This window comes from Ostrea edulis, chromosome 6, assembly GCF_947568905.1.
Source record: "Ostrea edulis chromosome 6, xbOstEdul1.1, whole genome shotgun sequence".
NCBI lineage: Eukaryota > Metazoa > Mollusca > Bivalvia > Ostreida > Ostreidae > Ostrea > Ostrea edulis.
The window spans coordinates 64337718-64362766 of NC_079169.1; the positions used below are offsets into that span (position 1 = coordinate 64337718).

Genomic DNA, 25049 nt, shown 5'->3' on the forward strand with positions numbered 1-25049 from the left:
TAATTAATTAATGCTAACATTTATATTATGGTGCGTGTTTTGCGATATAGTGAAACAAATGGTTTACTTCATGATGTGATTATGGAACGCTTGAATTATGGTATTGATCGCTGTAGACATGCTCTTGGAAATATTTTGTAAACCAATTGCAATAGGATATGTTTTTATTTTCTTCAATAACATTTCTACTTTGGCAATTTTTTTTTTTAAAAAGATATGCTAATTTTATACATATATTTCGGGCTATAAGACTGAAAACAAATGATTTGTGGATTTTTACGCTGATGTCGTTTCCACCGAGATGAACGAAAACTCGATCAGGGGAATACTGAAGCAGATTTTGCAGGCAGGTTTGATTTGGCTCCTTTGCTGTCATGCCACCAACTCCAAAATATTTTATTTTCGGGTCTGCTTCGGTAGATCTTCCGAGACGCGAGACAAAAGACGATCCAAAGACGGCAGCTTTCATGATGATATTAAACATTGTATATATAATTGGCTGACTGCAAAGAGTGAGATTCACTCAAAGTACTACTCATTTTTACGTAGTTCCTTGTCATGAATTTGATATAAGAAAATTGTAATTTTATGATATATAAAAAATGATTCAAATAAATGTTCCTAATTAGAACCAGGATCATGAAAATATTTCAACTTTTAAAGTCATAATTAATATATACATTGTGCTGAAATTATGAACCTTTCAAACCATTTACAACTTTACAAATTACAAAAAGTCACGGCCAATATGACCATGGGCAAAAAGTTACAATAAGCAATCATAGTTGGGGGTATAAGTGAACACATATACGTTGACCTTGAAAATAAATAAATAGATATTAGGTAAATAAAGAAGAAAAAGCCGCCAGACGTTAGTTTTGTTGTCTTATGGGTTTTATTGGGAATAAGAAGGATGGCACGATCCCTCATGCCTGCTGGTTCCTATACACGACCCTGCTATATGTATCTAGAGTCTAGTTGGTTAAATTTTAACATAAAAACAATTATCTCGTATTAGGAAAGTCGTCCACTTTTGTACAAAAATACCCAAAGTAAACCTCCGAGTTGTATATAGTAGATGTGTGGTTGTTCGCATATCGGAGATAATTTGAATTCAGATAATCAGAAAATATATTTGAAATAAAAGAGTGTGAGAGAAGAAAAATACTATGCAAAATAAATAAATGAATGATGAAACAATGATGAATATTGTTCGTAAGTTGGTCGAGTGGTACTTGTAATTATATGATAACGAAGGTTGGTCACAGTAGAATAACCTGGTGTTTACAGGTAATAGTTTACACCTGCACGTTAATCCAAGTTTAAGACGTCTAGCTGTGCCTTGTTCACACCTGTTATATTCTCCCTCACTTTGTTCGTCCGAATATAAATTAATTAGATGCTAATTACCAAAAAACAAGAAACTATATAGTATAAGTAGGATGGCAGCTCGCTAGCACTTTATTCATCACTCATAATGTCCTTAAGAAATATATCGCAAACAAAACTACTCATGTTAATACACATCAATATATACACAGATTAATGTCATCTGATAAATGGTTACTATCCGCCATAGAAATATTGTAAAATTTACCTGTACGTAGAACTAGCGAGCGTGCTTAGAATGCCGCACAAACACATGTTCGCCTATTTATATGCCTTCACCACGTGACCAATACAAATGATATTCGAACCCGACTACCTATAAAACACCCGCATATAATTATAATTATATTCTCCCTCACTTTGTTCGTCCGAATATAAATTAATTAGATGCTAATTACCAAAAAACAAGAAACTATATAGTATAAGTAGGATGGCAGCTCGCTAGCACTTAGAAAAACAAAGAGAGAAAAATCTAATGGCGGAAGTAACGCATTTGTTATTAATTATATAAACAAAAGTGAACAATATATAAACCTTTCATATGTTCAAATCTTTGGTAACATGAAGTTGCTTTTGCACACAATCTTTAATGTAGTTGTCCCTTGAAAAATCCGATTTCCATCGACCATGAATTTTTAACAACCTGTCACTTACGCCGCTTGAAGCTATAAAAAAGACAAATTTTATCAATGCAAAGTTGTCCCACAACTTTCCACCTTGAGACTTGAGATATAGTTCATGCATGCCCCATTCAATTACATTTGATTTTCTGAAAACGCACATGGTGCCTTATCTCTAATTCATATTTAGCTCACAAAATCCCACTTCGTTTCAATTCAAAATTCTCTTAGTATACACAAGAAAACGCACATGGTGCTTTGTTTACAATTTCATATGTAGCTCATAAGGTATATGCACATGGTGCTCAAAATACTGCTCTAGAATTCATTATGCACATGGTGCCATGCAAGATATGCCATGTGGTTCATGGAACCTTGTTGATCATCCATATGATCTATCTAAAATCAACTCTCAGCACTAGAACATTACTAGCAAACTTATATGCCGCAAAAATACTGTTTATATCTGATCCAGCTTTGAAAAAAATTTTTGGATTATTATACTCAATAAATCCTTTTACAAAATAATGAAAATTGTTTTGCTTTGCATTCCAAATCAGAGGCCAAAACATTGAAGATTTCCATTTTGGAATAATTATTGTACCAAAAGCTTTACATATCTGCAAGTGCGTAAGTACTCGACAAATCAACACGGGTGGAGGTTATCTTTGTCTCTACTGCAAAGTTGTCCCACAACTTTCCACCTTGAGACTTGAGATATAGTTCATGCATGCCCCATTCAATTACATTTGATTTTCTGAAAACGCACATGGTGCCTTATCTCTAATTCATATTTAGCTCACAAAATCCCACTTCGTTTCAATTCGAAATTCTCTTAGTATACACAAGAAAACGCACATGGTGCTTTGTTTACAATTTCATATGTAGCTCATAAGGTATATGCACATGGTGCTCAAAATACTGCTCTAGAATTCATTATGCACATGGTGCCATGCAAGATATGCCATGTGGTTCATGGAACCTTGTTGATCATCCATATGATCTATCTAAAATCAACTCTCAGCACTAGAACATTACTAGCAAACTTATATGCCGCAAAAATACTGTTTATATCTGATCCAGCTTTGAAAAAAATTTTTGGATTATTATACTCAATAAATCCTTTTACAAAATAATGAAAATTGTTTTGCTTTGCATTCCAAATCAGAGGCCAAAACATTGAAGATTTCCATTTTGGAATAATTAGTGTACCAAAAGCTTTACATATCTGCAAGTGCGTAAGTACTCGACAAATCAACACGGGTGGAGGTTATCTTTGTCTCTACCTGTGCTGGATCTGGACGCCGATCCTGAGGCGTTAAATGATTGGCCAAAGCCACGAAAAAAGTCATTTGGCGCGAAATTGCCTCTCCGTTTGTCGTAGGGCTTGCTTCGATAGGAGCGTTTCCTAGCAGCACGACTAACAGCGTAACGAAGCTTAGTAGCATCTTCGGTGTCGTCCGCTAAGGGGTCGACAAGGTATTCACTCACGGTATCCCATCCGTGCCGGTCTGCAATCTTTAAAATCTTGTTTCTTTGAAGTATTGCTGCTTGTTCCTCTTTTACGATGTCTGCTGCTTTCTGAAAATCACACTCCTGAATCAACTTTCCTAGCTCTGACAACTTGGAATATCTTGCTTGATTAAAGTTAAACTGAATCTTGTGTCCCTCGTGTTTGAATTCGAATCCTGGTGACCCGTTAACTGAAACTGTTGGTTCCTCCACGTGCGGCACGTTTTTCCCCGCGTTGCTTTTTGTCAACTTTTCTGTAAGGCCCGTTATAGTGCTCACAATAACATTGCTCTGCCTTTCTAAAGCTTTGTTCAGTGAAGAACTGAATAAAGAAACGGCCTCTTCATTAAATAAACCAAATTCTTCTCCCGGAGTTTCCATGCAATGGTCACTTTCAGCCATAAAGTTTTTGTAGTGTGTAAAATTTACCTGTACGTAGAACTAGCGAGCGTGCTTAGAATGCCGCACAAACACATGTTCGCCTATTTATATGCCTTCACCACGTGACCAATACAAATGATATTCGAACCCGACTACCTATAAAACACCCGCATATAATTATAACTATCATGTGATTAGAATATAAAAGATGACTTAGGAATTGTTATGGAGATAACATTATTGTAAATATGCTTTGAATAAAAAGCCATTATTTTCAAGTTGTTTATTCGTTATTAGATATCTTAGACATAATTCAGAAATCTTATGCATTAAAATATCAATTTTGGAGTTTGATAATACAAGTTAATTTGTATCTTTCAAGTTATGATGTGCATACGAAACAGAAAACTGAGAAGGGGGTTTATTATTACTATGGATTTAAAACCAATGGGGCACCGCTTCGAGTTAAACACCACGCATGCGCATAAGCCGGTGATTCGAGTAGTTCTTTTCCCTATATATTCTATTAAGAGCGACTCTGGTCACCAGCGACAGCCACCACGGTTACACCGGGAACTCGTGTAATCTGTCTACTTCTACCAGTAAGTGGTCTACGTCATCAAATTGACACGTCATCGCCTATGTATGTTGTTTCTTTAATTAATTTGTATTTTATTCATATCTTTAGTTGTGCTAATTTTTGATAGCAATGAAAAACAAAAATCAAACAAATGCATTTCGTTATATATAATGCTTGTGTGGAAAATCTCGTTCTATAAATAGCGCTAAAATTAGAAATGGGGAAGACGCATTCCAGAGAAAAGCAGTCCCGCGTGCTTAGTGCAGATGAACTCCGAACGAAATTTTGACAGAAATTTTGACAGAGAAATCAAACGAATTTTTCAACCAATCAGCATCGTTTATAAGTCATCACTTTAAAAGTTATTAAATGATTATATTATCCTACATAATTAAGTAAAATATTACTAAGCATTATAGAAGGAAGAACTGAACACATTATTAAACCACTGTCCTGCTTAATTTAGTTTGAGTGTTTGTAACATGGAGGAAGTGTCTGATAACGGAAAAAGGTTTCCCTCATGCATTTTATGTAAGATAAGAACTAAACCTAGTGACAGGAAGAAATATGAAAGTGTTAAAATAAGCAAATTTTATGGTGTTAACCCCTTGATTGATAAAATTCTTGTTTCTATTTATGTGAAAATAACATCCGCTTAATTTTGTTTGCACACTAACCAAATACATGCGAGGAGGGAGTTTGGTTCTATTATATGTAGCAGTATCAGAATAAGACTTTTTAATTAATGAATTCGTTTCATATATGTTATGGAGTTAATGATAATAATTAAGGCATTTTGAAATACACACAGTTCTAGATATTATTGTAATAAATGATCCGGATAGGAAACTAATGAAATTAGATAAATGGAACATATTTTACCTGATTATTAGTTCACGTGAACATTTTCTTAGCCTAATGTAAAATAAATTATATCCATATGGCTAAACGAAATGTTCATGTGTTATTCTGTACATGTACGGCTACTTTTGTAACAGTTTCCCTACCACCCCCCCCCCCCCCCCCCCCCCCACACACACACATCATAAACGTAACTCCCTATATAGCAAAACACAAATAAAAGTGTGAAACATAGGATTAAAATGTTTACTCACTGTCCAAAGTTATACATGTAGCAAAGTGCGTCTGAAATAACGCCGCTATCCGAAGCCTGGATATTACTGTTTTTGGTGTGATTACATGTACATGCGGGATAATAATAACACCCCCCCCCCCCCAAACAAATAATAAATATAAAAATCCGCAAACTTATAAAAGATTGTTAAAAGAAGTGATCAATATGCAACATAAACTACATGCAATATTGAAACGCACACACATAGGTTAATAGATCTTATTCGTAAGTCAACGGTTGGGCCCACCGTGTTTTCGTGTACATTTTAAGATCCCCCCTCCCTAAAAAATATCGGTATGTGCAATAAATGGTTATACAGTTAAAATATTGGGATTGGATTTATCTTCATGTCATACTTGAATAACAAAGCTAAGTAAAGAGGTACTGAATTAATATTACTTTAAAACTGTTGAATGGTTTCATATATAAAAATTTAAAAAATATAAAGAGAGGGAAGGAGACAAATAGAGAGAGGAGAAAGAGATGTACGATTATACTATATAGGTGTGTGTTTTAATATAGAATTAACATAGACAGATTTAAATATTTACAATATCATAATTAAATTGCACTGAATAGTGTTTTTGTTTCACTTTTATACCTAGAGAACTTTCACGTGAAAGTACATGAAACGTTGTAAAATTGTGACGTTACGTTGCAAAATTGCGATGTCAGTAACAATCTGGCCAAAACAATGGGTACTTTGAAGGTCAATAACTAAAAAAAAAAATGAAAAGATATCGGGAAAAGGATAACATATTTGAAAAATAGATATTCTTGGTTTCTGTCCCCGAGAATAATATCATGTTCTGACTAAGGATCATTTTTGGCTATTCGTGGCTCTGGTTCTTTGCTAACAATTTCTTCCTCAAGAAGCGTAAGAGTGAGTTTGCATTTCAGCTGGATTATTATACCGTGACCTTCTTTCGGGCTAAAAGTAGGACAAATATTTTCTGGACTTTTACCAAAATTGTAAATTTCATGATCCTCGGGGTAGGGGTTCTGACCATAGGGCGGGGTCAAACTTGGTATATAGTGTTTATGTGTAAAGCACATAAGTAACATTTTCTGTAATATATTTAAGGAATGACTTTAATTCTGGGGCAAGTTATACAAGTATAACCTGGTTTGGGTCAGTTTACGCTTTATAATCCGCGAAGCAAGTCTTCAAATATCAGAAAATGCAATAATTTGCGGCTTTTAACTCTGTGAAAATTTCTACTACATGAAAACTTACCCTTGCATGCAAAGTTGTCATTAATAGTAAATCCAACATAAGAAAATACATAAGCAAGTGACAAATCGTGATCCACATGTCAATGTGACTGACGTCATGTGGTAAAATGTGACGTATGATTTTTTTTGTTTGCTTTGTTGAAAGGCAGATCAGGAATGAAACACGCACACCCTTTCCCCAATACGCAAGATCGCGACTACTTTTTCTGTCTTGGTTTTAAATTTTACTTTCCCCTTTCAAAGTCTCGCGAGACTCAGAGTTTGCGAGAATTTGGGCATGTTGGTAAATAATACCAGTTCTGCAACTTTTGTCGTGATCGATTCACCCGATTTTAACAATGGCGTACTGTCATTGCATTGCAGTAGACTAGTTAATGATTCAAGAAAGAAATATAATACGCAGAAATATCCACAACTGATATATTTTAATGGAAATGTGGTGGATTTTTGCCCACTGCTGTCATCCAGGAAATTCCCAAGCTAAATTCAGAAGTTCATTTTTCCTTTATCCAGACGCTTTTACACACCTTTCATCTAAAAATGCTTTTAATTGTGGAAAGCACGTGGAGGTTAAATCGTCTTCCGATGCCATGTTTTGAATAAACAAAAAATGCCCAAGATCGACACGCTTTTCCGGACTTCTTTACAAGAGAGTTCCACTAACTCGGTATTTACGATCTTGCGTATTATTCGATCGTCATATAGAGAAAGATGATTTACAACAGTGATAAGCGTACAAGTAGATGCTAATTGACAACGAGAAAACAGTATGTGTATCAAACCGAAGTATCTTATTGTACACGTTGACTTTCTATTCCATAGAAGGCTGAAAACAGTGCAACGATGTAAATTTAGAGAGAGAGAGAGAAGGAAAAAAATAGTTCCGGCTTCTGGTTGTCAAGGGGATGTGTCCCCATACCAAACGAGGTTACAGGGGCGGATCCAGGAATTGTGGTTACGGGGGGGGGGGGGGGCGCCACTGTATGAGGCAGGGGGTCTGGGGGGCCGCCTTGAGGCCCCCAGTGGGTCCAGGGCGAAGCCCTGGTGGGGGCCCAGGGGGCGAAGCTCCTGGATTTTACAGATTTTATAGGGCCTGAAATATGTCTCCTATTTAGTCATTTGTACTATATTTTATCATTTTTAATCAGGTGAAATTAATAAAATGACGCAAATTTTAAGGGTTTTTGGGAAAAAATTCAGTTTTCATAATCAAGTAATTCAAGAAATCAAAAGATTTTGTCATTTATTTCTCTGGGAGTTGAAGAAATTATGCTTCTTCTATCGTTTAATACATTTTTCTAAACTAGATACTACATAAAATTTGAAAATTTAGAGGGGGGGGGGGGGCGCCGGGTGCGCCCCCTTTAAATCCTCCACTGGGTTTTACAAAAATACCCTGCGTTCCTCAATTGGAATTTGACCAATCAGAGACAAGGATACAATAAGAATTAAATTATTTAGTAATATTGAAACTAAATGGATATTTAGAAAGAACAGGTAGTCCTTCACCAAAATTGTAAATTTGGTGATCCCATCAGTAGGGGTTTTGTTATCAGGGTGGGGACAAAATGGTCAGTTATCAAATGCGTGAACAATAGAAAATTTTAACTTGATTTTAATCTGATAACTACCTTTACAATTCTTTTCAAATTTGGTATGAAGCATCTTTGGGACGGGAGGGGGGGGGCATAAATTGAAAATTTCAGGACTCCTGCACTCCTGGGTCAAGGCACAAATTTTCAAAATTCTTCTCTAGAACCGCACATGTGAAAGAAAAACTAAATGCATAATAATGTAAAGCAGGAAGGCTTCTACCAAAATTGTAAATTTCATGATCCCCGGGGTAGGGGTTCTGACCCCAGGATAGGGCCAAATTTAGTATATATTATTTATGTGTAAAACACTTAAATGATATCTCCTTTAGTAGCAGGCGTTGGTACGTTAAAGAACCATTACTGCTACGGTCCTGAGCGTTAGGCACATGTCTAACTTTGTGGTACGCCACCTACAACTGCATCTTCACAAGTCAAGGGTTATTGATTCGTTACCTCGCACTAAGTTAGTGCAATGACCCTTGACTTGTGAAGATGCTACAACTGGTGATTTTTCAATGCGAGTGAAAAATTCTCGACGGCACGTAAAACGAACAATCAATTTGTTTTAGCTTTTTCGGTATGCTTCACAGCACTATGTTGAAGAGTAAAGAATGTTTGTTGCTCATTAGTCTAAAGCTCAGAGAAAGGGACTTTTCACTGCATGATGTCTCGATATGATTAAAAGATTCCGGCGATGACACCAAATGAAACAGTTAGAAGAAAGCGCTGCAGATGAATATTCTGAAATATACATGTAATTTGTATGTTCACAATGAAATATTCATCAGTAGGGAATCGCAGTAAATGTGACTTAATTCAATGAAAGGAGAATGCAAGTTAACTACAGTGTATAAAGATCCTTAAATGGTTGATTATGTAATGTCAAGTTAAATTAACATAAACGTACAAGTCACTTAATTTGATATGCAAGTAAGCTTTTCAAGTTGAAATACAAATTGATCTAGATACTGGCATACAACGTGCATGAGAGTCTGTGCGTACGTACGTAATTATTAGTTATATATTAAAATTCATAATTGAATGTGTGAATACAATTCGGTTTGATCTGCCTCTTGGTAGTTAATCCTTATTTGTTCAGCTGTTTGACATCTAATCGATCTACCTAAACTTCATGTGTCCCCCATGTGAGGTATGAAGTGTAGGTCATATACGTGTATCTAACCTTAGTTAAGGTCTCTGCTATCTAAAAAATGAATGAATAAAAACCACAAGCTTACCCCTTTTAAATGCTGTTCAAATATTATTTGGTGTTAAATGATGTTTGATTGTTCCGTTTTTACGGGGAAAGAGAGAGAGAGAGAGAGAGAGAGAGAGAGAGAGAGAGAGGGGTGGGGGAGAGTTGTTCTTTTCTTTTATTTGCTTTATCTCCCTTTTCTAGTTTCGCATGCATATACGTAACTGCATATTGATTTTTTAAAAACCTCTAGGCTAGATAGTCGAGTCATGTGCACATGATGTAACGTTTCCTTGAATTGGTACTTTCGTTATTATACGGTAAGAGAAACGAATTGTTTAATATTGCAAAATAATTGCTATCATTATCATTATTATGCTACAATTAAATAATACATGTGATAATGATAAATATTATCCTGTCTTTACAGAATTGCACGATTACTTACATAAACTAGTTTACATATACATTGTGGCCCTATCGAGAGCATATAGATATATCATCAAAAGATGAAAACATCACATACACATAAGAACTACTTAAAATATTCTGTTTTGGCTCGTGTAACATAAATAAAATTATTAGAGTTCTGTTTTGTATTTTTTGTGTTTAACTCATTCACAAATCTATAAACATTCAATTACTCTGGTGTCATACGATGTAAAACTTTACATGCATGAACAATTTTGTGATATATGAAAATAGGCAGACAAATGCATACATGAAGTTGACACTGAATGAGGTATTCTGATGTGTAAAATGATCCTTGTCGCTCTCTTCTGTAATTTAAAACGTTTTCTTGGCATCATGCCATACTGTACAACAATTACACTGAAAACCTAAGTCTGTCACTACGGTCCCCAAAATTAGTCATTTTGATTGTCCAGTGCAGTTAGTCATTTTGACGATATATTTGTCATTTCTACTATGTGAAAATAATGACGCTGACTGATATAGGTGTTCATATTGACTTTGAAGAATAGTGATTATGACTTGGCTGGTTGGGTTAATTTTGATTGATTGATTGATGTTTTCCGCCACACTCAACAATTTTTCAGTTATCTGGTGACGTCCAGTTTTTATTGGTGGAAGAGAGAACCCAGATACAATGTACCTGGGAAGAGATCACCGACCTTCCGAAAGTAAACTAGGAAACTTTCTCACTTACCGGCGCGAGCGGGATTCGAACCCGCGCCGACAGAGATGAGAGGCCGTGTGATTTTGAGCGCGATGCTCTATAACCACTCGGCCACGGAGGCCCCAGGGTTAATTTTGAATGTCATTATTCTTATAGTGACAGAAGCAGTAATCAATATGACACATTTCCTACTTAAAATGACTGTCCTTTAGTCATACATTTAGTCACACTGAAATTATTAAAAATCAAGATGATTGATTTACATTAGTTACCGTCGATACAATAAGTTCTTTACGTCAGCTGCAAGTTAATAAAAAAAAAAAGGTACACTATAAAACAAAACTTTTCGAACATTTTAATTTATTGCAAAAATTGAAAATGAACAAATTCAACAGTTGCCCCATTTGATTTGAATCCTTGGGCATGCACAGTCTATTTTACACCAGACCAGGTATTGACCTGCAAGTACAAACAAAACAATATAGATCAAACTGGCATATCATATCAAATACAATGAGTGGGTTATACTTGTAGTATCGTTTCAATGGAATACCAAAAGTTATTTTTCATGTCTGTATACGCACATATATTAGATTACTTGGAGAAAAACCCACACAATATTACTTTAAAAGTCATTCAGGTACGTTTGGAAATTTGGTGGTACCCCCCCTTTTTTTTTCCCTCTCAAGACACCATGAATATAACCATATTCTTTACAAGGGAACGTCTGAATACTTTTTTAAAAAAGTAATTCATCGTGTAAAACTACTTTTCAGCGTTTTCTTTAAGAATGTATTGATATAAGACTAACAAAATGATACTGTCTCTCACCGCCTGCCATTCCCTGGAAATATGAGTTTCTGACCAAGTCTTTATTGCAATTGGTTGTCATCGTCCGTTAACAATTGAATATATTTAACTTCTTTTTGATACTAGAATTCCAATTCTTTTCAATTTGATATGAAGACAAATATTGACAAAATTTAAAAAAACCTTCTTCTCTACAACTGCAAGTGTGTAAGAAAAACTAAATGCATAGTGATGTACAGCAGGAAGGCCTCTACCAAAATTGTAAATTTCATGATTCCCGATCATATCTATTTAGTTCACCGCCGTAAAATGGGTACAATATTACCAATACGCGTTAAACTCCATACAATCAACCCACACTGTATGTTGCTAGGAAAGAATTGAAGCCTTGAAGGTGAAAAAGAAAGAAAAGCAAAACAAAACAGGAAGCAGATCTAAATCTAACTTTGAAAATCCATATGCTGTCATTGTTTAGATTTTAGAATGTTAAATGATTGCGGAAGAATACATCTAATTTTAAATCCACGGTATATAAAGCAGCTGAACCGATCATTTTGATTGATTTTAAAGCAGAGATTTCATTATGATCCGATGTCATGTATCATTTTTGTAAAGAATTACTTTTAAGCAGATTAATAAGTTTATAAAATTATTAACTTTCCCTTAATTACATTATTGAAAACAGTGAGAAAATTATTTAGAAAGTAAATATTACGGGTACGCATAAATCATACACTGTAGGCGTCTATAAATAACCACACGCGCGTAAGGAGAATTCCAGCATGATGTACATGTATAAAAGTCAGACGCAACTGTATAACTTTAAGGCTGAAAGAGCGTAAAACAACGAATTATTAAGAGGTATTTGATGTCCAATTTTAAGGCTGAAAAAGCGGAAAACAACGAATTACTAAGAGGTATTTGATATTTTTAGTTTTCTTAAACTTATGGCACGATGTTGTAACAAAATGCACAGCTTTACACAGATGAAACCACCGATGATATGAAAGCCTGAACTGAACACGTGACTGTCACTTGAAATGGCAACTATTTTCGGAAGAAATTATTACTTTACCCCCATGAACTCTATTTTCAGAGCTCACGAATAAAAGTAAACAAATCAAAAATTTGTAATTTTTTATCTCATTTTGAAAATTAACAGGGACAAATCCTATATCAGTATATTGAAACTGTCATTCATGATCCAGTGGGAGATGAGTTGAAAGAGTCGTAATATTCAAGAAAATTGGTAAAATGAAAATCGTGGTAAATCGGCGGTCCGCCATCTTCAATTGGACGCTAACTATAGGAGGCTGACCAAATCACTTCGTAAAAACTAAATATTTAGGACAAGCAGAAAAGGATGTACCAAAATTGTTAATTTCGCAGCCCCAGGGCATTGACTCTAATAGTCCCATCGTGTTAATGTTACATAATCATTTTATTTTATCACTACAGGCACTTTCAAGGGCATTTAAAAAAAGATGTGTACTTAAAACTTATACATGTACTTTTGTTGAAAATTAGTATTCAAAACAGGATTTTCGCTCTAGATTCCATAGGCCTTGGGACTAGTGATACATGTAATCATAACTAATTCGTAGGTGACCGATAAGGCCTATTGGCCTCTTGTTTACATAAGGTATCTATGTGATAAGACGTTCACCGGTGTAAACATCTAGAAGTTTGGCACATTTAACACTTTCTATGAAAATTTCACCAACATTGATACTAAGTTATTTACATTTCGATAATTAATTTCTGTGAACTTTCCTTTAAAATGAATCGTGTTTTCTTTAAATTTGCTGTCAGGTTTTATGGGGGGGGGGGGGGGGTGCATCCATTCCATAGAATTAGAGTGTTTCAGACATGTTAGGTAGCCATTTGCAAAGGGGGAAAACAGAGGACCCAAATCGATGTTTTCAAGTCATTTGTCAATGATACTGTTCGTTTCGCTTGTTGTGGTTTACAACCTGATTGATGCTCTTTTAACAGCTTATTTGCATTCAAACACTTGTAAAAAGTGTTTAAAATAATGTCTTTCCATAATTTTGCTTCTGAGAGGTAAACCACTAATCAGATACAGGTCTGTAATCAATTACAGTGTATGTCCAATTTGAAAATCGGAGAAACTCTAGCTTTTTTCCATTCATTTACAACGTCACCCTCCTATGTATAGAAAAGTTCTTGATGAAACACAAAATGTCGGCTACAAAATCAATACTCACTTTCAGTAATTTCACAGAAATTTCATCCATACCTGTAGCTTTCAAACTTGACATTCTTTAAATTTCTTTCTTCAAAAATTGTATAGATACAGCACATTTGGAATTGTGAATGAGTGAGCCTTTTGGCATCAGTTGTTAGATTTATGCTCTTTTGCTAATGAACATTTCAAATAAAAGAAATTAACAAAATCTTTACGTACGTGCGATCCATTTTAATATGCTCAGCACAACCTTTCAAGGAAGATCATGGCGTTATTCAAATTTTTAAAAAAAATTCTTCAATCTCCTTATTCTTATCTTGATTAGATTGAGGTATAAGATTCAGCTCGAAGGGAAGAGAGAGAAAGGAAAAGACAAAGTAAATTCTCTTTAGTGATTGATATTTTGGCTTATAAATAAATTTATTTAAATTTGAAAAAAAATCTTCAATGTCCTTATTCTTATCTTGATTAGATTGAAGTATAAGATTCAGCTCCAAGAGAAGAGAGAGAAAGGAAAAGACAGAGTAAATTCTTTTTAGTGATTGAATTGCACGGAAATTAATGATCTCTTGGGTCTCTCTCTCTCTCTCTCTCTCTCTCTCTCTCTCTCTCTCTCTCTCTCTCTGACAATCCATTTCAAACAATTACATTATGTATATGTAACATTTAAGTAGCTGTTAAAAATGACCACATTACTGATCAAAATTCCACCTTGGTCCATTTTCAACGACCGCGTTTGATCAGAATTTGATCGGGGTCAACTTGTAACGTTAAGAAATGACCCCTGGGGTCGTTTTTTTAACGGGGTCACTATTTAATGTTAGACCAGATACATGGATATTCAAACACATTTGATGTGTTTACAACAGCAACACTATGCAATGTTAGATTTAGACTGAATGTCGGTGCATACAATGACATGCACACCGACTGAAAATTTTCATTTATATTCCGCAATTTTGAACTAGAAAAACCCATATACAGTGTACATGTACTTTACAAAGGGGCCGATGTCCGGTTTTCAGGGGTGTCCGGTTTTGTCAGACTTTCTTTGTAAGGAAATGTTAAGATTTCTGCCGGAACTTCGAAAATCGGCCGATTTTCAGGGAGAACCGGTTTTCTGAGGGGCCGGTTTGGAGAAGTTTCACTGTATGCCAGAGCAAAGACTCTGGCATTCCGTAGCTCAGTTTTTGTTACTAGATAATCATTGAAGTGTCTAATGAAATAGCACAACAGTTTAAGTGAACATGTCATTTATTATCATGATCAAACAAATGACGTAATAAACCAATTTCAAACAAATGACGTAATAGGTAGACCAAAATATTCAAAATTGCCTGGGACAACTTAATACAAACAACCGTTTACTAATGACTAGGTTTGTAAATGAGCAAATAAACATGTAAATTACACAAATTGATCACAGTCAATATACAAAACACTAATGATATCAAAAAGGTGGCGCACAAAAAAGGCCAGTTATTAAAAATGGACACTACATGGAGAGAGAGAGAGAGAGAGAGAGAGAGAGAGAGAGAGAGTTTTGGAACTACTAAATATACTCTTTGTTGACGATTTAGGGGAATGTAGAGATATAAACACAGGCGCAGTCTGTTACGTTTTTAAATATATTTGTTATATGATATACCATCTGAAGTTACATGCATATTACTCGATGTGTTTTGCTGTACCTGAGAAAATGATATCCCATTCATGCAACATTTGTATCGTTTTGTATCACGCTGTATTAAACATAATTCGTCAAATACCTACAGCCAAAGATATTACTTATGAAGCACAGCCAGTTTTGGTCAATAACGTCCTGTCATACCATGGCAAGGAAGTAAGCATTATGAATTACGGGCCGCTACGACGTCCTTAAATGTTCACAAGGCATTGCAGTTTGGAGAAGATTGAGTCACCGTTGAAAATGTATCACTGCATTGATTGTCTTCCTTATCTGTGTAGAGGAAGGGTTTCTTTATTTATGTAGAGGAGGTGTGTATGTCAATTCACATTTAAAAATCTGTTTTACAATACACATCTGTTGCATTAGTATTATTGCTCTGTCAAGGCTACCCCCAACACCCAGGATATCATGAAATCCGAATAGGATGACGTACTTGCAACTTTTCAGGAAATATTAAATATTTCGTATTTTGTGATTGAATATGATTTTGTGTATTGAGGTGTATCTATCCGCGTACGTTTACGTAGGTAAACGTGTTTAAGGTCGTACTCTACATCGTCATAATGGCTGACTTCCTTTAAAAATATGGATGAAAAAATCGATATCAGCAATATTTGACTTTTCCTTTTCCATATAAATACATAGCCGAGTAGCTCAGTAGGTCGCTGGTTCGAGTCCAGCGGGGTTTTAAATTTTTTTCAGATTACCTTCTACTAAAACTGTATTTTTTGACAAAATAAAGTAAATTTGAAAATTTTCAACTTCAAAATATTGTTGTACATATCCTCCACTTTTCATCCACAACAAATTTCTCTGGTGTAGCATACCTCCTTAACCTATTTGTTCAAAAACGATTTTTGGTGATGTAAACAACGTTCTGAAAAGAATAAGATTGTAGGAGTCAAACGTCGCAGAGTGATAGACGCCGCGGTTCGAAGCAGGCACGTCGATCATGAAAAACATAGGGCTAAGGTACAAAGGAAAGTTAGGTCAGTAGTATTTTTTCAATGATAACCGCTCAGCACCAGAATTCGGTAACCCTAGTCTGCGTACCGTTCGAAATCCTTCAATTTTTAAAAAAATCTCCCTGTTTAGCTTACCTGAGCTGAAAGCTCAAGTGAGTTACCTTTCATGTGATGCAATGGTGTGTGGTCTTATGACTTTGACCTGAAAGTTTGACCTTCTTTTAATTTTAAAAAATCTGACTTATTCAATATGTCCTGAACTATTTTAGGTAGATGTTTTATATCTTGTATATAGATTTCTTATGGCAAGATATTTTACCTTGTGACCTCCAGCTCAGAATTTGACATACTTTTAAGAAAACATATACACTTTAACCTATCGAGTATATCAGGAACTATTGTGGTGCTTTAATGGATATGTAAATCAATCCCCCAAGACTCTTTCAACTTTGACAATGGTAAATTTTGGGACGGAGCTTAAAATATAGACCAATTTGAAAACTTCAAAGGGATATGAAGTGCAATACGTAATCAGATTTACTATCAAGCCCTTTGGGCTTCACTGGAATTTATAATATCATCGCTTCACTTTAAACATGTAGCACACAAAATGATAAAGGTTAGGACGAAGCTTAAAATCTCGACCAATTTAAAAACTTTATTGGGATATGAGGTGCAATACGTAATCAAATTTATACTGTCAAGCCCTTTGGGCTTCACTGGATTTGATCATGTGACTGCCTCACATTAAACATGTAGCACAGAAAATGTTTAGTTTTTCTTAGACAAGCCCACTACTACACGATTGTAAAATTTATATTCATTTTATTTCTCGTGTAGATTTGAATAAAAAATAAATAGTTTACTTATATATTCTCTGATATTTATTCTGAACACAAGCTAAATTAATTTTTATTCCATCTACAGGTTGTACATGTATATTTTTAGAATTTGGAGACCCTGTCATGCCTAATTGTAAGTTTCATTTTAATTTCTGTTGAGGAAATATTGTGTCCACACTATCAATTTCCTTGATTTATTGCTATATTGTTGAAATATACCTAGATCAACTACTTGATGCCAGACCATCATGTAAATTCAATATTTTAGATCTAACAGCAGATGAAATCTATGATCTGTACGAGAGGTGTGTAGATTTTGCAGAAGAAACAGACGACAGATATGCCTTTCTACCTCAGATGTGGCGGGACAAACCCGAGCATTACTGGAAGGATATATTTGAAAAGAAAAGAGGCTTCATGATCCCTTACATGAAAGACTTCAATGGCGATAAGAGGTCCGCCATTAACGGAAACATTAAAGGTCTCTTCTTCAGTTGTGGAATTGATCGCAAGAGCAAACGACCGCCATATTTCTCTTACTTTGGAAACAAACGTCTGTTTGTAGACGCTGGCGTTCTTCTGAACGAATCGAAAAACTTGTATTTTGCAGATTTTTATTGTCACTACTACAATCACTATGCGACATTGGTGGTGACAAATGAGGGGTCAAAGCAGGATATATTCTGCAGGAATCATGACCTTTATCAACTTGACCTTTTCGATAATCCTTTGTTGTTTCTTTATAATCACAGAGGAAGAAACTCCGTTTATGTTACCCTTGGTGTCCGAGTAGAATTATTTTTTACTGACAAGTTGAATATTCCAGGTTTGCTGAGTACTGGAAGGGGGCGGTTGATGAACGTCCAGTCACGTGGTCGTGGACGCAGTCGCAAAAATGGAATCCCCAAAAAAGATGTATGCAACATTTGCAATTTATAAATCCAGAGAACGGTATTCACTTAGGGGTCACGCAGTATTGTATTGGTCGTACTCACTTCTGGTACCGTTTCGGAATCTTTAAAAACATGTATTGAAAACATGAATAGTATGATGATAATCGCGTGAGGAAAGTATTGGTATTTTACTGGCCCCTATAAATTTTTTATTGCTGCTAATGAATTAAAAACAATTCTATTTACATGTACCTGTGATCTGCTTTCACATTATTTTTGGGTGGAGTGACTGGAAGTGTAACTCTTTCTTTTGAATATCTCTGTCTTCGACAAATATCCAGTCAAAGGAAGCATCACACTATACAACCTATCGGTAAATATTATAGATGAAAGGTGACGATAACGAACATTAATCAATATCATAACTCCTATAAGCAATGCAAAATAGAGAGTGGGGCAAACACGGACCCCTGGACACACCAGAGGTGGGATCAGGTGCCTAGGAGGAGTAAGCATCCCCTGTCGACCGGTCACACCCGCCGTGAGCCCTACATCCTGATCAGGTAAATGGAGTTATCCGTCGTAGTCAAAATCAGTGTGCCAAGAACGGCCTAACAATCGGTATGAAATAGGCCAGACAGCATTTGACCCAATGATAGGTTGTATTGACGAACTAGATCGTTATAACGACCATAGAATTTGCGAAGTGCTGATTTCAATCGAGACTATTGAAACCCCTGTACCATCAACTTGTTTGTCAATAGCTTGCCTCGATTTAAAAGCTGACCATACGCAGAACAAGCTCTTGCGTATCGAATCAGTTGAGAGATATTTTCGTGGACCGAAGGTGATTAGTGAATAGCCACTGGTTAATTGTGAAACTCATAAAAACTTTTTATTTCGAAATATTTTATGCGTCCTGTCCTCCTTGATTTCTAGAGTTAGAATTACTTTTTGTCATGTCTCTTTTTTATATATTGTACCTCTGACTAGTTTTATTTATTAATCTACATACATGTATGTTACTATTGTATCTCCATGTACCAATATTGGTTTAAGAGAATAAACAAATATCCGCTAAAGAAAGCATCATATTACACCCTAGAACCGATCGGTAAATTATAATTTTTTCATGGATCGAAGGTACATGTAATCAGTATGAGCCACCGTTTACTTGTGAAACCCATAAAGAGACGAGTGTTTGGTCACTTTTCGTGTGTGTCGGAGGACTTATATCATTGTATTTTTCTGTTATATTCTGTTAAGTCGTGTAATTTCCATCAAAAACTTTATAAATGAATTCTGCAAAAGATGCAGAATGTTGTATTATTTAAACCCAAGAATACCCATAAGAGAAAAAGCTCTGGAATTCCGCAGCTCAGTATTTGGTACTGACTATTCAATTTAACTATGAAATAAAATAACAAAACAGCTTTTGTTCATATCTCATTTATTATCATCGTGAAGCCAAATGACGTAATAAACCAAATATACAAAATCAATTGGCTGGGGCAGCTTTCTACAAAAATTTCGTTAAAGACTAGATCAGCAAATAAACAATAGTTTATTGCTTAGCTTACTACAAACAATTCGTTGATGAATAGACCTGCAAATAAACAATAATTTGAAATACAAATTAATTTAAAGAAACAACACACATAGGCCTAGTGATGACCTGTCAGAATAGTCAACTTGATGACGTAGGACACTGACTGGTAGAAGTAGACAGACTACACGAGTTCCGTATGTATCTTTTGCTTTACAAGCTCGATAACATGATGGAACAAGCAGCAACTTTGAACTGCGTTATATGGGGCTAAGTCAACGGGGGCAATTTAGATGAAGAGGTGTTGAGCTTTTAAGGCCTACTTGATATTAAAATGGAGCCGAGTCGCATTCGATACAACCAGTATTCAATGTCTCCTCGAATGCATTGCAGCATACATCCAGTCACCTCTTGTTCTCCTCCTTTAAATCTAATTCATCTTTTAACCATTGTACCTTTAATTTGGTGTATAATCAATTAACATGTAATTCTGTACAGTAACTCTACCTGACCTGAACGCACAGGCAGTTTTGTTATTGTTTTCATTAATTACGTATAGGTATTCCTACGCGCCATTTCAAAAACGTTAATTCAAGCTTTTTGATTTGAGAAACTATTTGTTTTTCTATTTTAAAAACATAATTAAATGATAAGAAATAAAAGTTATAATTCTTTACTTGATGCATGTATCAAACGAAAAATTGGACGGAAAAGTTTTTCATCAATGCGCTAAGCATACATCAAATAAAGAATTAATAATAAATAAATAAAGTTTCATTTCTTAATTCCTTGCCACATGCACATCTTGCATACCCATACCATAAAATAAGAAAACTGTGGGAGGAGATAGAGACAAATCATAATACAAAATGTATATGTATATTATACTTTCTATATATGTAATTTTAGGTCATTTGAGTAAATTCAGGTGACATATTGCAATTGGTTGTCGTCCGTCATCGTGTGTTAACAATTGAACATTGTTCACTTCTCGATAAATACTATTCCAATTCTTTTCAAATTTGGTATGAAGCATCTTTGAGACAAGAGGGACATAAATTGTAAATTTCAAGACTGCTACACCCCTGGAGCCTTAGGGAAGGGGCAAAAACTGTCATAAATTAATCAATGTTCATAAATATTCTTCTCTACAACCGCACATGTGTAAGAGAAACTAAATGCATAGTGAAGGCCTCTACCAAAATTGTAAATTCATGATCCCCGGGGTAGTAGTTCTGATCCCAGGACAGGACAAAAATTGGTATATAGTGTTTATGTTAAAACACTTAAATAACATCTTCTTTAGTGTCCTGGATACTAAATAAAATGTAAATGAATATTTAGAAAGAGCAGGTAGTCCTTTACCAAAATTGTAAATTTGATGATCCCAGGAGTAGGGGTTTTGGTATAAGGGTGGGGCCAAAATGGTAAGTTATCAAATGTGTGAGCAATAGAATTTTTTAACTTCTTGATAACTACCATTCCAATTCTTTTTTGATATGAAGCATTTTGGGGACAAGGGGGACATAAATCATAAATTTGAGGACTTTTGCACCCTCAGAGCTTTAGGGATGGGGCAAAAAAAAAACCTGCCAAAAATTGACCAATATTCCTAAATCTTCTCTACACCTGCATATCTTTATCAAAAATTAAATGCATAATGATTTAGAGCAGGAAGGCCTCTACTAAAATTGTGAATTTCATGATTCCCAGGGAGGGGCCAAACTTGGTATATAGTGTTTATATGTAAAACAAATAACATCTTCTTTAGTGCTATTGATACTAAATTGACAATAAATAAATATTTAAATAGAGCATGTAGTCCTTTACCAAAAGTGTAAATTTGATGATCCAGGGGTAGGGGTTTTTGTATCAGGGTGGAGCCAAAATGGTCAGTTATTAAATGTGTGAACAATAGAATAACTTCTTGATAATTACATGTATCATTCCAATTCTTTTCAAATTTGGTATGAAGCATCTTTAGGACAAGGGGACATAAATTGTAAATTTCAGGATTCCTGCACCCCTGGGGCCTTAGGGATGGGGCAAAACTGCCCAAAATTTACAATTTTTTTCAAAAATATTATTCTCTACAACTGCATATCTTTAAGAACAATGAAATGCATAATGATATAGATCAGGAAGGCCTCTACCAAAATTGTAACTTTCAGGACCCCCAGGGTAGAGGTTCTGACTCCAGGGTAGGGCGAAACTTGGTATATACAATCATAGATGTAGAGCATTAGGTCTATGATATAATGTGTATGTCCAAACATATAATGATCCATGTTTTAATGTCATTGATACTAAATTGAAACTAAATGGATATTTAGAAGAAGTAGGTAACCCGTTACCAAAATTGTAAATTTCCTGATTCTAGGGGTAAGGTAAGGCTTTGGTTTCAGGGTGGTGCCAAAATTATTATAATGATTTGAAGGACTTCTTGAAGTTTTATGATGCCATATAAAATCTAAATGCATATTTAGGAATAGCAGAAAAGAATGTACAAACAATGGTGAATTTTGCAACCCCAGAGTTTTGACTCTAGGATGGGTCCACATGAGTCATATCGTTTAATGTTAGTACATATATTATATTACGTAAAGCCTTTTATCAGTGTATACACTTTTGAGGGCATTGAAGCTGTTTTAAGAACACATCTTGTTTTATACTGTTGCCGAAGATCAGAATTTAGCTTAGATGTTCAGAATAGGATATTTTTTTCTAGATTTCATAGCTCTTGGGACAAGTGATACTTTGAACTAGTACTCAGGTGACCGATAAGGCCTGTGGGCTTCTTGCTCCTCAAAACAGACTAAGTTCAACAGCCTGTAATTTTCTCAAATATTAAAGAAAATTAAATTCCTTGTCATATTCACGCCTTAAATGCCCATACAAACACTCTGTAAAATAAGAAGGTTTTCACTTGAAAACTGTGGAAGGAGTTGGAGATACAAACCTATGTAATATTTCCTTAAAACGGCCCAAGTTCAAGAAGTTTCTCGAAAATTAATAGAAATCAAAACCCTTGCCACATGCACATCTTCAATGACAAATCAACACTATGTAAAGCAAGAAGGCCCTCACTAGAAAATTGCAGAAGGAGTTCGCCTGACAAATTATGGACCCTCCATATAACATTTATTTTTCAAATAGAGGAGCAAACTCCTGCATGAGAGGTCGAAACGGATCAAAAACACTATGCCAGAGAAGTTGAAATTTACATGAAAGCTTCCTGACATAGTTTTAATTCAAGTTATTTTTTAAATCATTGCCCCCAGGGGTGGGGTGAGGCCACAATAAGGGATCAAATTTTTACATGCGAATAAATAGGAAAAGTCTTTAAAACTCTTCTCAAGAACCACTGGGTCAGAAAAGTGGAAATTTACATGAAAGCTTCCTGACATAGAGTAGATCCAAGTTTATGCAAATCATGGTCCCCGAGCGGGAGAGATGGCGAGACACGCTGGCAAGAAACTTTACAACTGCGGGCCTAACATATCAGGAGGCCGAAAATATAGCCAAAGACCGTTTGACATGGAGGGATACCATAGCGGCACTGATGTGATAACAATCACTAACAGTATCCAGAGAGAGAGAGAGAGAGAGAGAGAGAGAGAGAGAGAGAGAGAGAGATGGTCCCCGAGGGTAGGATGAGGTCACAATAGAGGATCAAAGATTTACATTCAGATATATTTGGGAACATTTTTAACAATTTTCTTCTCAATAACCACTGGATCAGAAAAGTTGAAATTTACATGAGAGTTTCCTGACATATAGAAAATTGAAGTTTGTTCAAATCATGGTCCCCGGGGGTAGGGTGGCGCCACAATAGGAGATGCTGATATATACATGTATAGGGGAAATCTATGAAAATATCTCTTGAACTATTTAACCTAGGGTTTTCGTACTTTCTATATACATTCTTTACGGCAATACCTTTCATGTGATGCGATAATATGTGATATTGTACCTTGACCTGGACGTTTGGTTTACTTTTGATACAAAATTGACCTATTCAATATGTCCTGTACAATTTAAGATAGATCTTTCATATCTTGCGTATAAATTTCATATGACATTATCTTTCATTTCATACCATGTCCTTTGACCTTGTAAAATTGAACTCGGTGTTTGACCTACTTTTAAGAAAACATAATCTATTAAGTATATCTGAAACTATTTAAAGTCGGGCTTTCATATTTTGTATATACCTTTGTGAGGGCAAGACCTTGCTATACTTTGGTGTTGGTCTAGAAACCTTGACCTGGAAGTCTGACCTACTTTTGATAATAATCTGACCTATTTGACATCTCTTGAATTATTTAAGATAGAGCTTTCATGTTTTGTATGTAGATGTCTTATGGCAAGGTCTTTCTTATCATACCATGATATCTGACCTTGTGACCTTGGTCTTATCCAGATCAGATCAGAACAGCAAGGTCATGATAGTCATATTGGTGGTGAGGCATCTCTGTGTTATGTGAATTCATTTTCAGGTATGTTGTGATCCTTTGAGGCTAAGTTGGGGCCATAATATGGGGTCAAAATTCTTCATTGGAATAAAAATTATCAAAAAAAAAACATTTGAATTTCACAACAAATGAACAACGGCAGGCCCAGAGTTATTCATGTGAGCGATGTGGCCATGGGCCTCTTATGTTTGTTACACTTAGTTCGAAATTATCGAAATCCGGATCAGATCGTCAATACAGGTTTGACAAATATGTATCTTTTTGTTCTTTTCAATAGTACGAATTTTTTCGAACCCCACGCACTTCGTGTGTTAAGTAAATGTTTGTTACAATTTCCTTATTATCGTTGCATTATGACCTTGTACTTGTGGACAGTATATAGGCTGTCTGTTTTCTGATCTATTTATGCTTCATACAGATTAAAATGTTTTTCTGTGTAAATAAACACGTCTCGTTGGAGATATTTTCCCGGATGTTGAGAGGTTACCACAAGAACGGAACGCTGGGCGATTTCTATGATTATTGAAAAGAATGGAACGTTTCTTGTTGAGGTCTGAATAATTCTTGACGAGAATGGAACAAACTTCATGCAGCCAGAGGTCGTTTGCTCTCTGTGTGAGGAGACGCAGAGGACTATGGGTAGTATGGAGAATGGAACATTTGTACATGAGAACGGATCTATATAAAACCGTAGGATTTATGCCGAGATTGGAATTTCAATTCTAATGTCTCTTTTTCGAATTGATTTAGCATTTAAAAGATAAACATTAATTAAAAGATAAACATTAATTAAAAGATAAACATTAATTAAAAGATAAACATTAATTAAATTTTATCA

The 25049-nt window shown here is 35.2% G+C and overlaps 2 protein-coding genes across 8 annotated transcripts; one reads left to right on the forward strand and one right to left on the reverse strand.

The window, feature by feature from the left end:
• Nucleotides 1–1362: 1362 nt before the first annotated feature.
• On the reverse strand, nucleotides 1363–4079 carry LOC130046894 (uncharacterized). Its single transcript, XM_056140409.1, has 2 exons — nucleotides 3350–4079; nucleotides 1363–3092 (listed from the first exon to the last, which is right to left on the reverse strand). The coding sequence occupies exons 1-2, from the start codon at nucleotides 3921–3923 to the stop codon at nucleotides 3013–3015; spliced, it is 654 nt and encodes a 217-aa protein (XP_055996384.1). The 5' UTR covers nucleotides 3924–4079; the 3' UTR covers nucleotides 1363–3012.
• Nucleotides 4080–4411: 332 nt separating this feature from the next.
• On the forward strand, nucleotides 4412–19626 carry LOC125648173 (phytanoyl-CoA hydroxylase-interacting protein-like). Of its 7 annotated transcripts, XM_048875119.2 has the most exons (4): nucleotides 13418–14177; nucleotides 14273–14324; nucleotides 17383–17430; nucleotides 17566–19626. In XM_048875119.2, the coding sequence occupies exons 3-4, from the start codon at nucleotides 17421–17423 to the stop codon at nucleotides 18234–18236; spliced, it is 681 nt and encodes a 226-aa protein (XP_048731076.1). In that variant the 5' UTR covers nucleotides 13418–14177; nucleotides 14273–14324; nucleotides 17383–17420; the 3' UTR covers nucleotides 18237–19626. The 7 variants fall into 7 exon arrangements, with proteins under 7 accessions (XP_048731080.1, XP_048731077.1, XP_048731079.1 ...); XM_048875123.2 differs by lacking the exons at nucleotides 13418–14177; nucleotides 14273–14324 and adding an exon at nucleotides 4412–4504 and having other exon boundaries at nucleotides 17404–17430; XM_048875120.2 differs by lacking the exons at nucleotides 13418–14177; nucleotides 14273–14324 and adding an exon at nucleotides 4416–4504.
• The last annotated feature ends 5423 nt before the right edge of the window (nucleotides 19627–25049 follow it).

Bases quoted from the DNA above. Each gene is read 5' to 3' on its own strand.
- LOC130046894 (XM_056140409.1), bottom strand. From the start codon at position 3,923: ATGGCTGAAAGTGACCATTGCATGGAAACTCCGGGAGAAGAATTTGGT. The intron at 3,093-3,349 runs GTGGCTTTGGCC...TTTTTTTCAAAG, and splicing joins CGCGCCAAATGACTTTTTTC to CTGGATCAGATATAAACAGT.
- LOC125648173 (XM_048875117.2), top strand. From the start codon at position 16,443: ATGAAAAACATAGGGCTAAGGTACAAAGGAAAGTTAG. The intron at 16,480-17,382 runs GTCAGTAGTATT...TTCCATCTACAG, and splicing joins AAGGTACAAAGGAAAGTTAG to GTTGTACATGTATATTTTTA. The intron at 17,431-17,565 runs GTAAGTTTCATT...TCAATATTTTAG, and splicing joins AGACCCTGTCATGCCTAATT to ATCTAACAGCAGATGAAATC.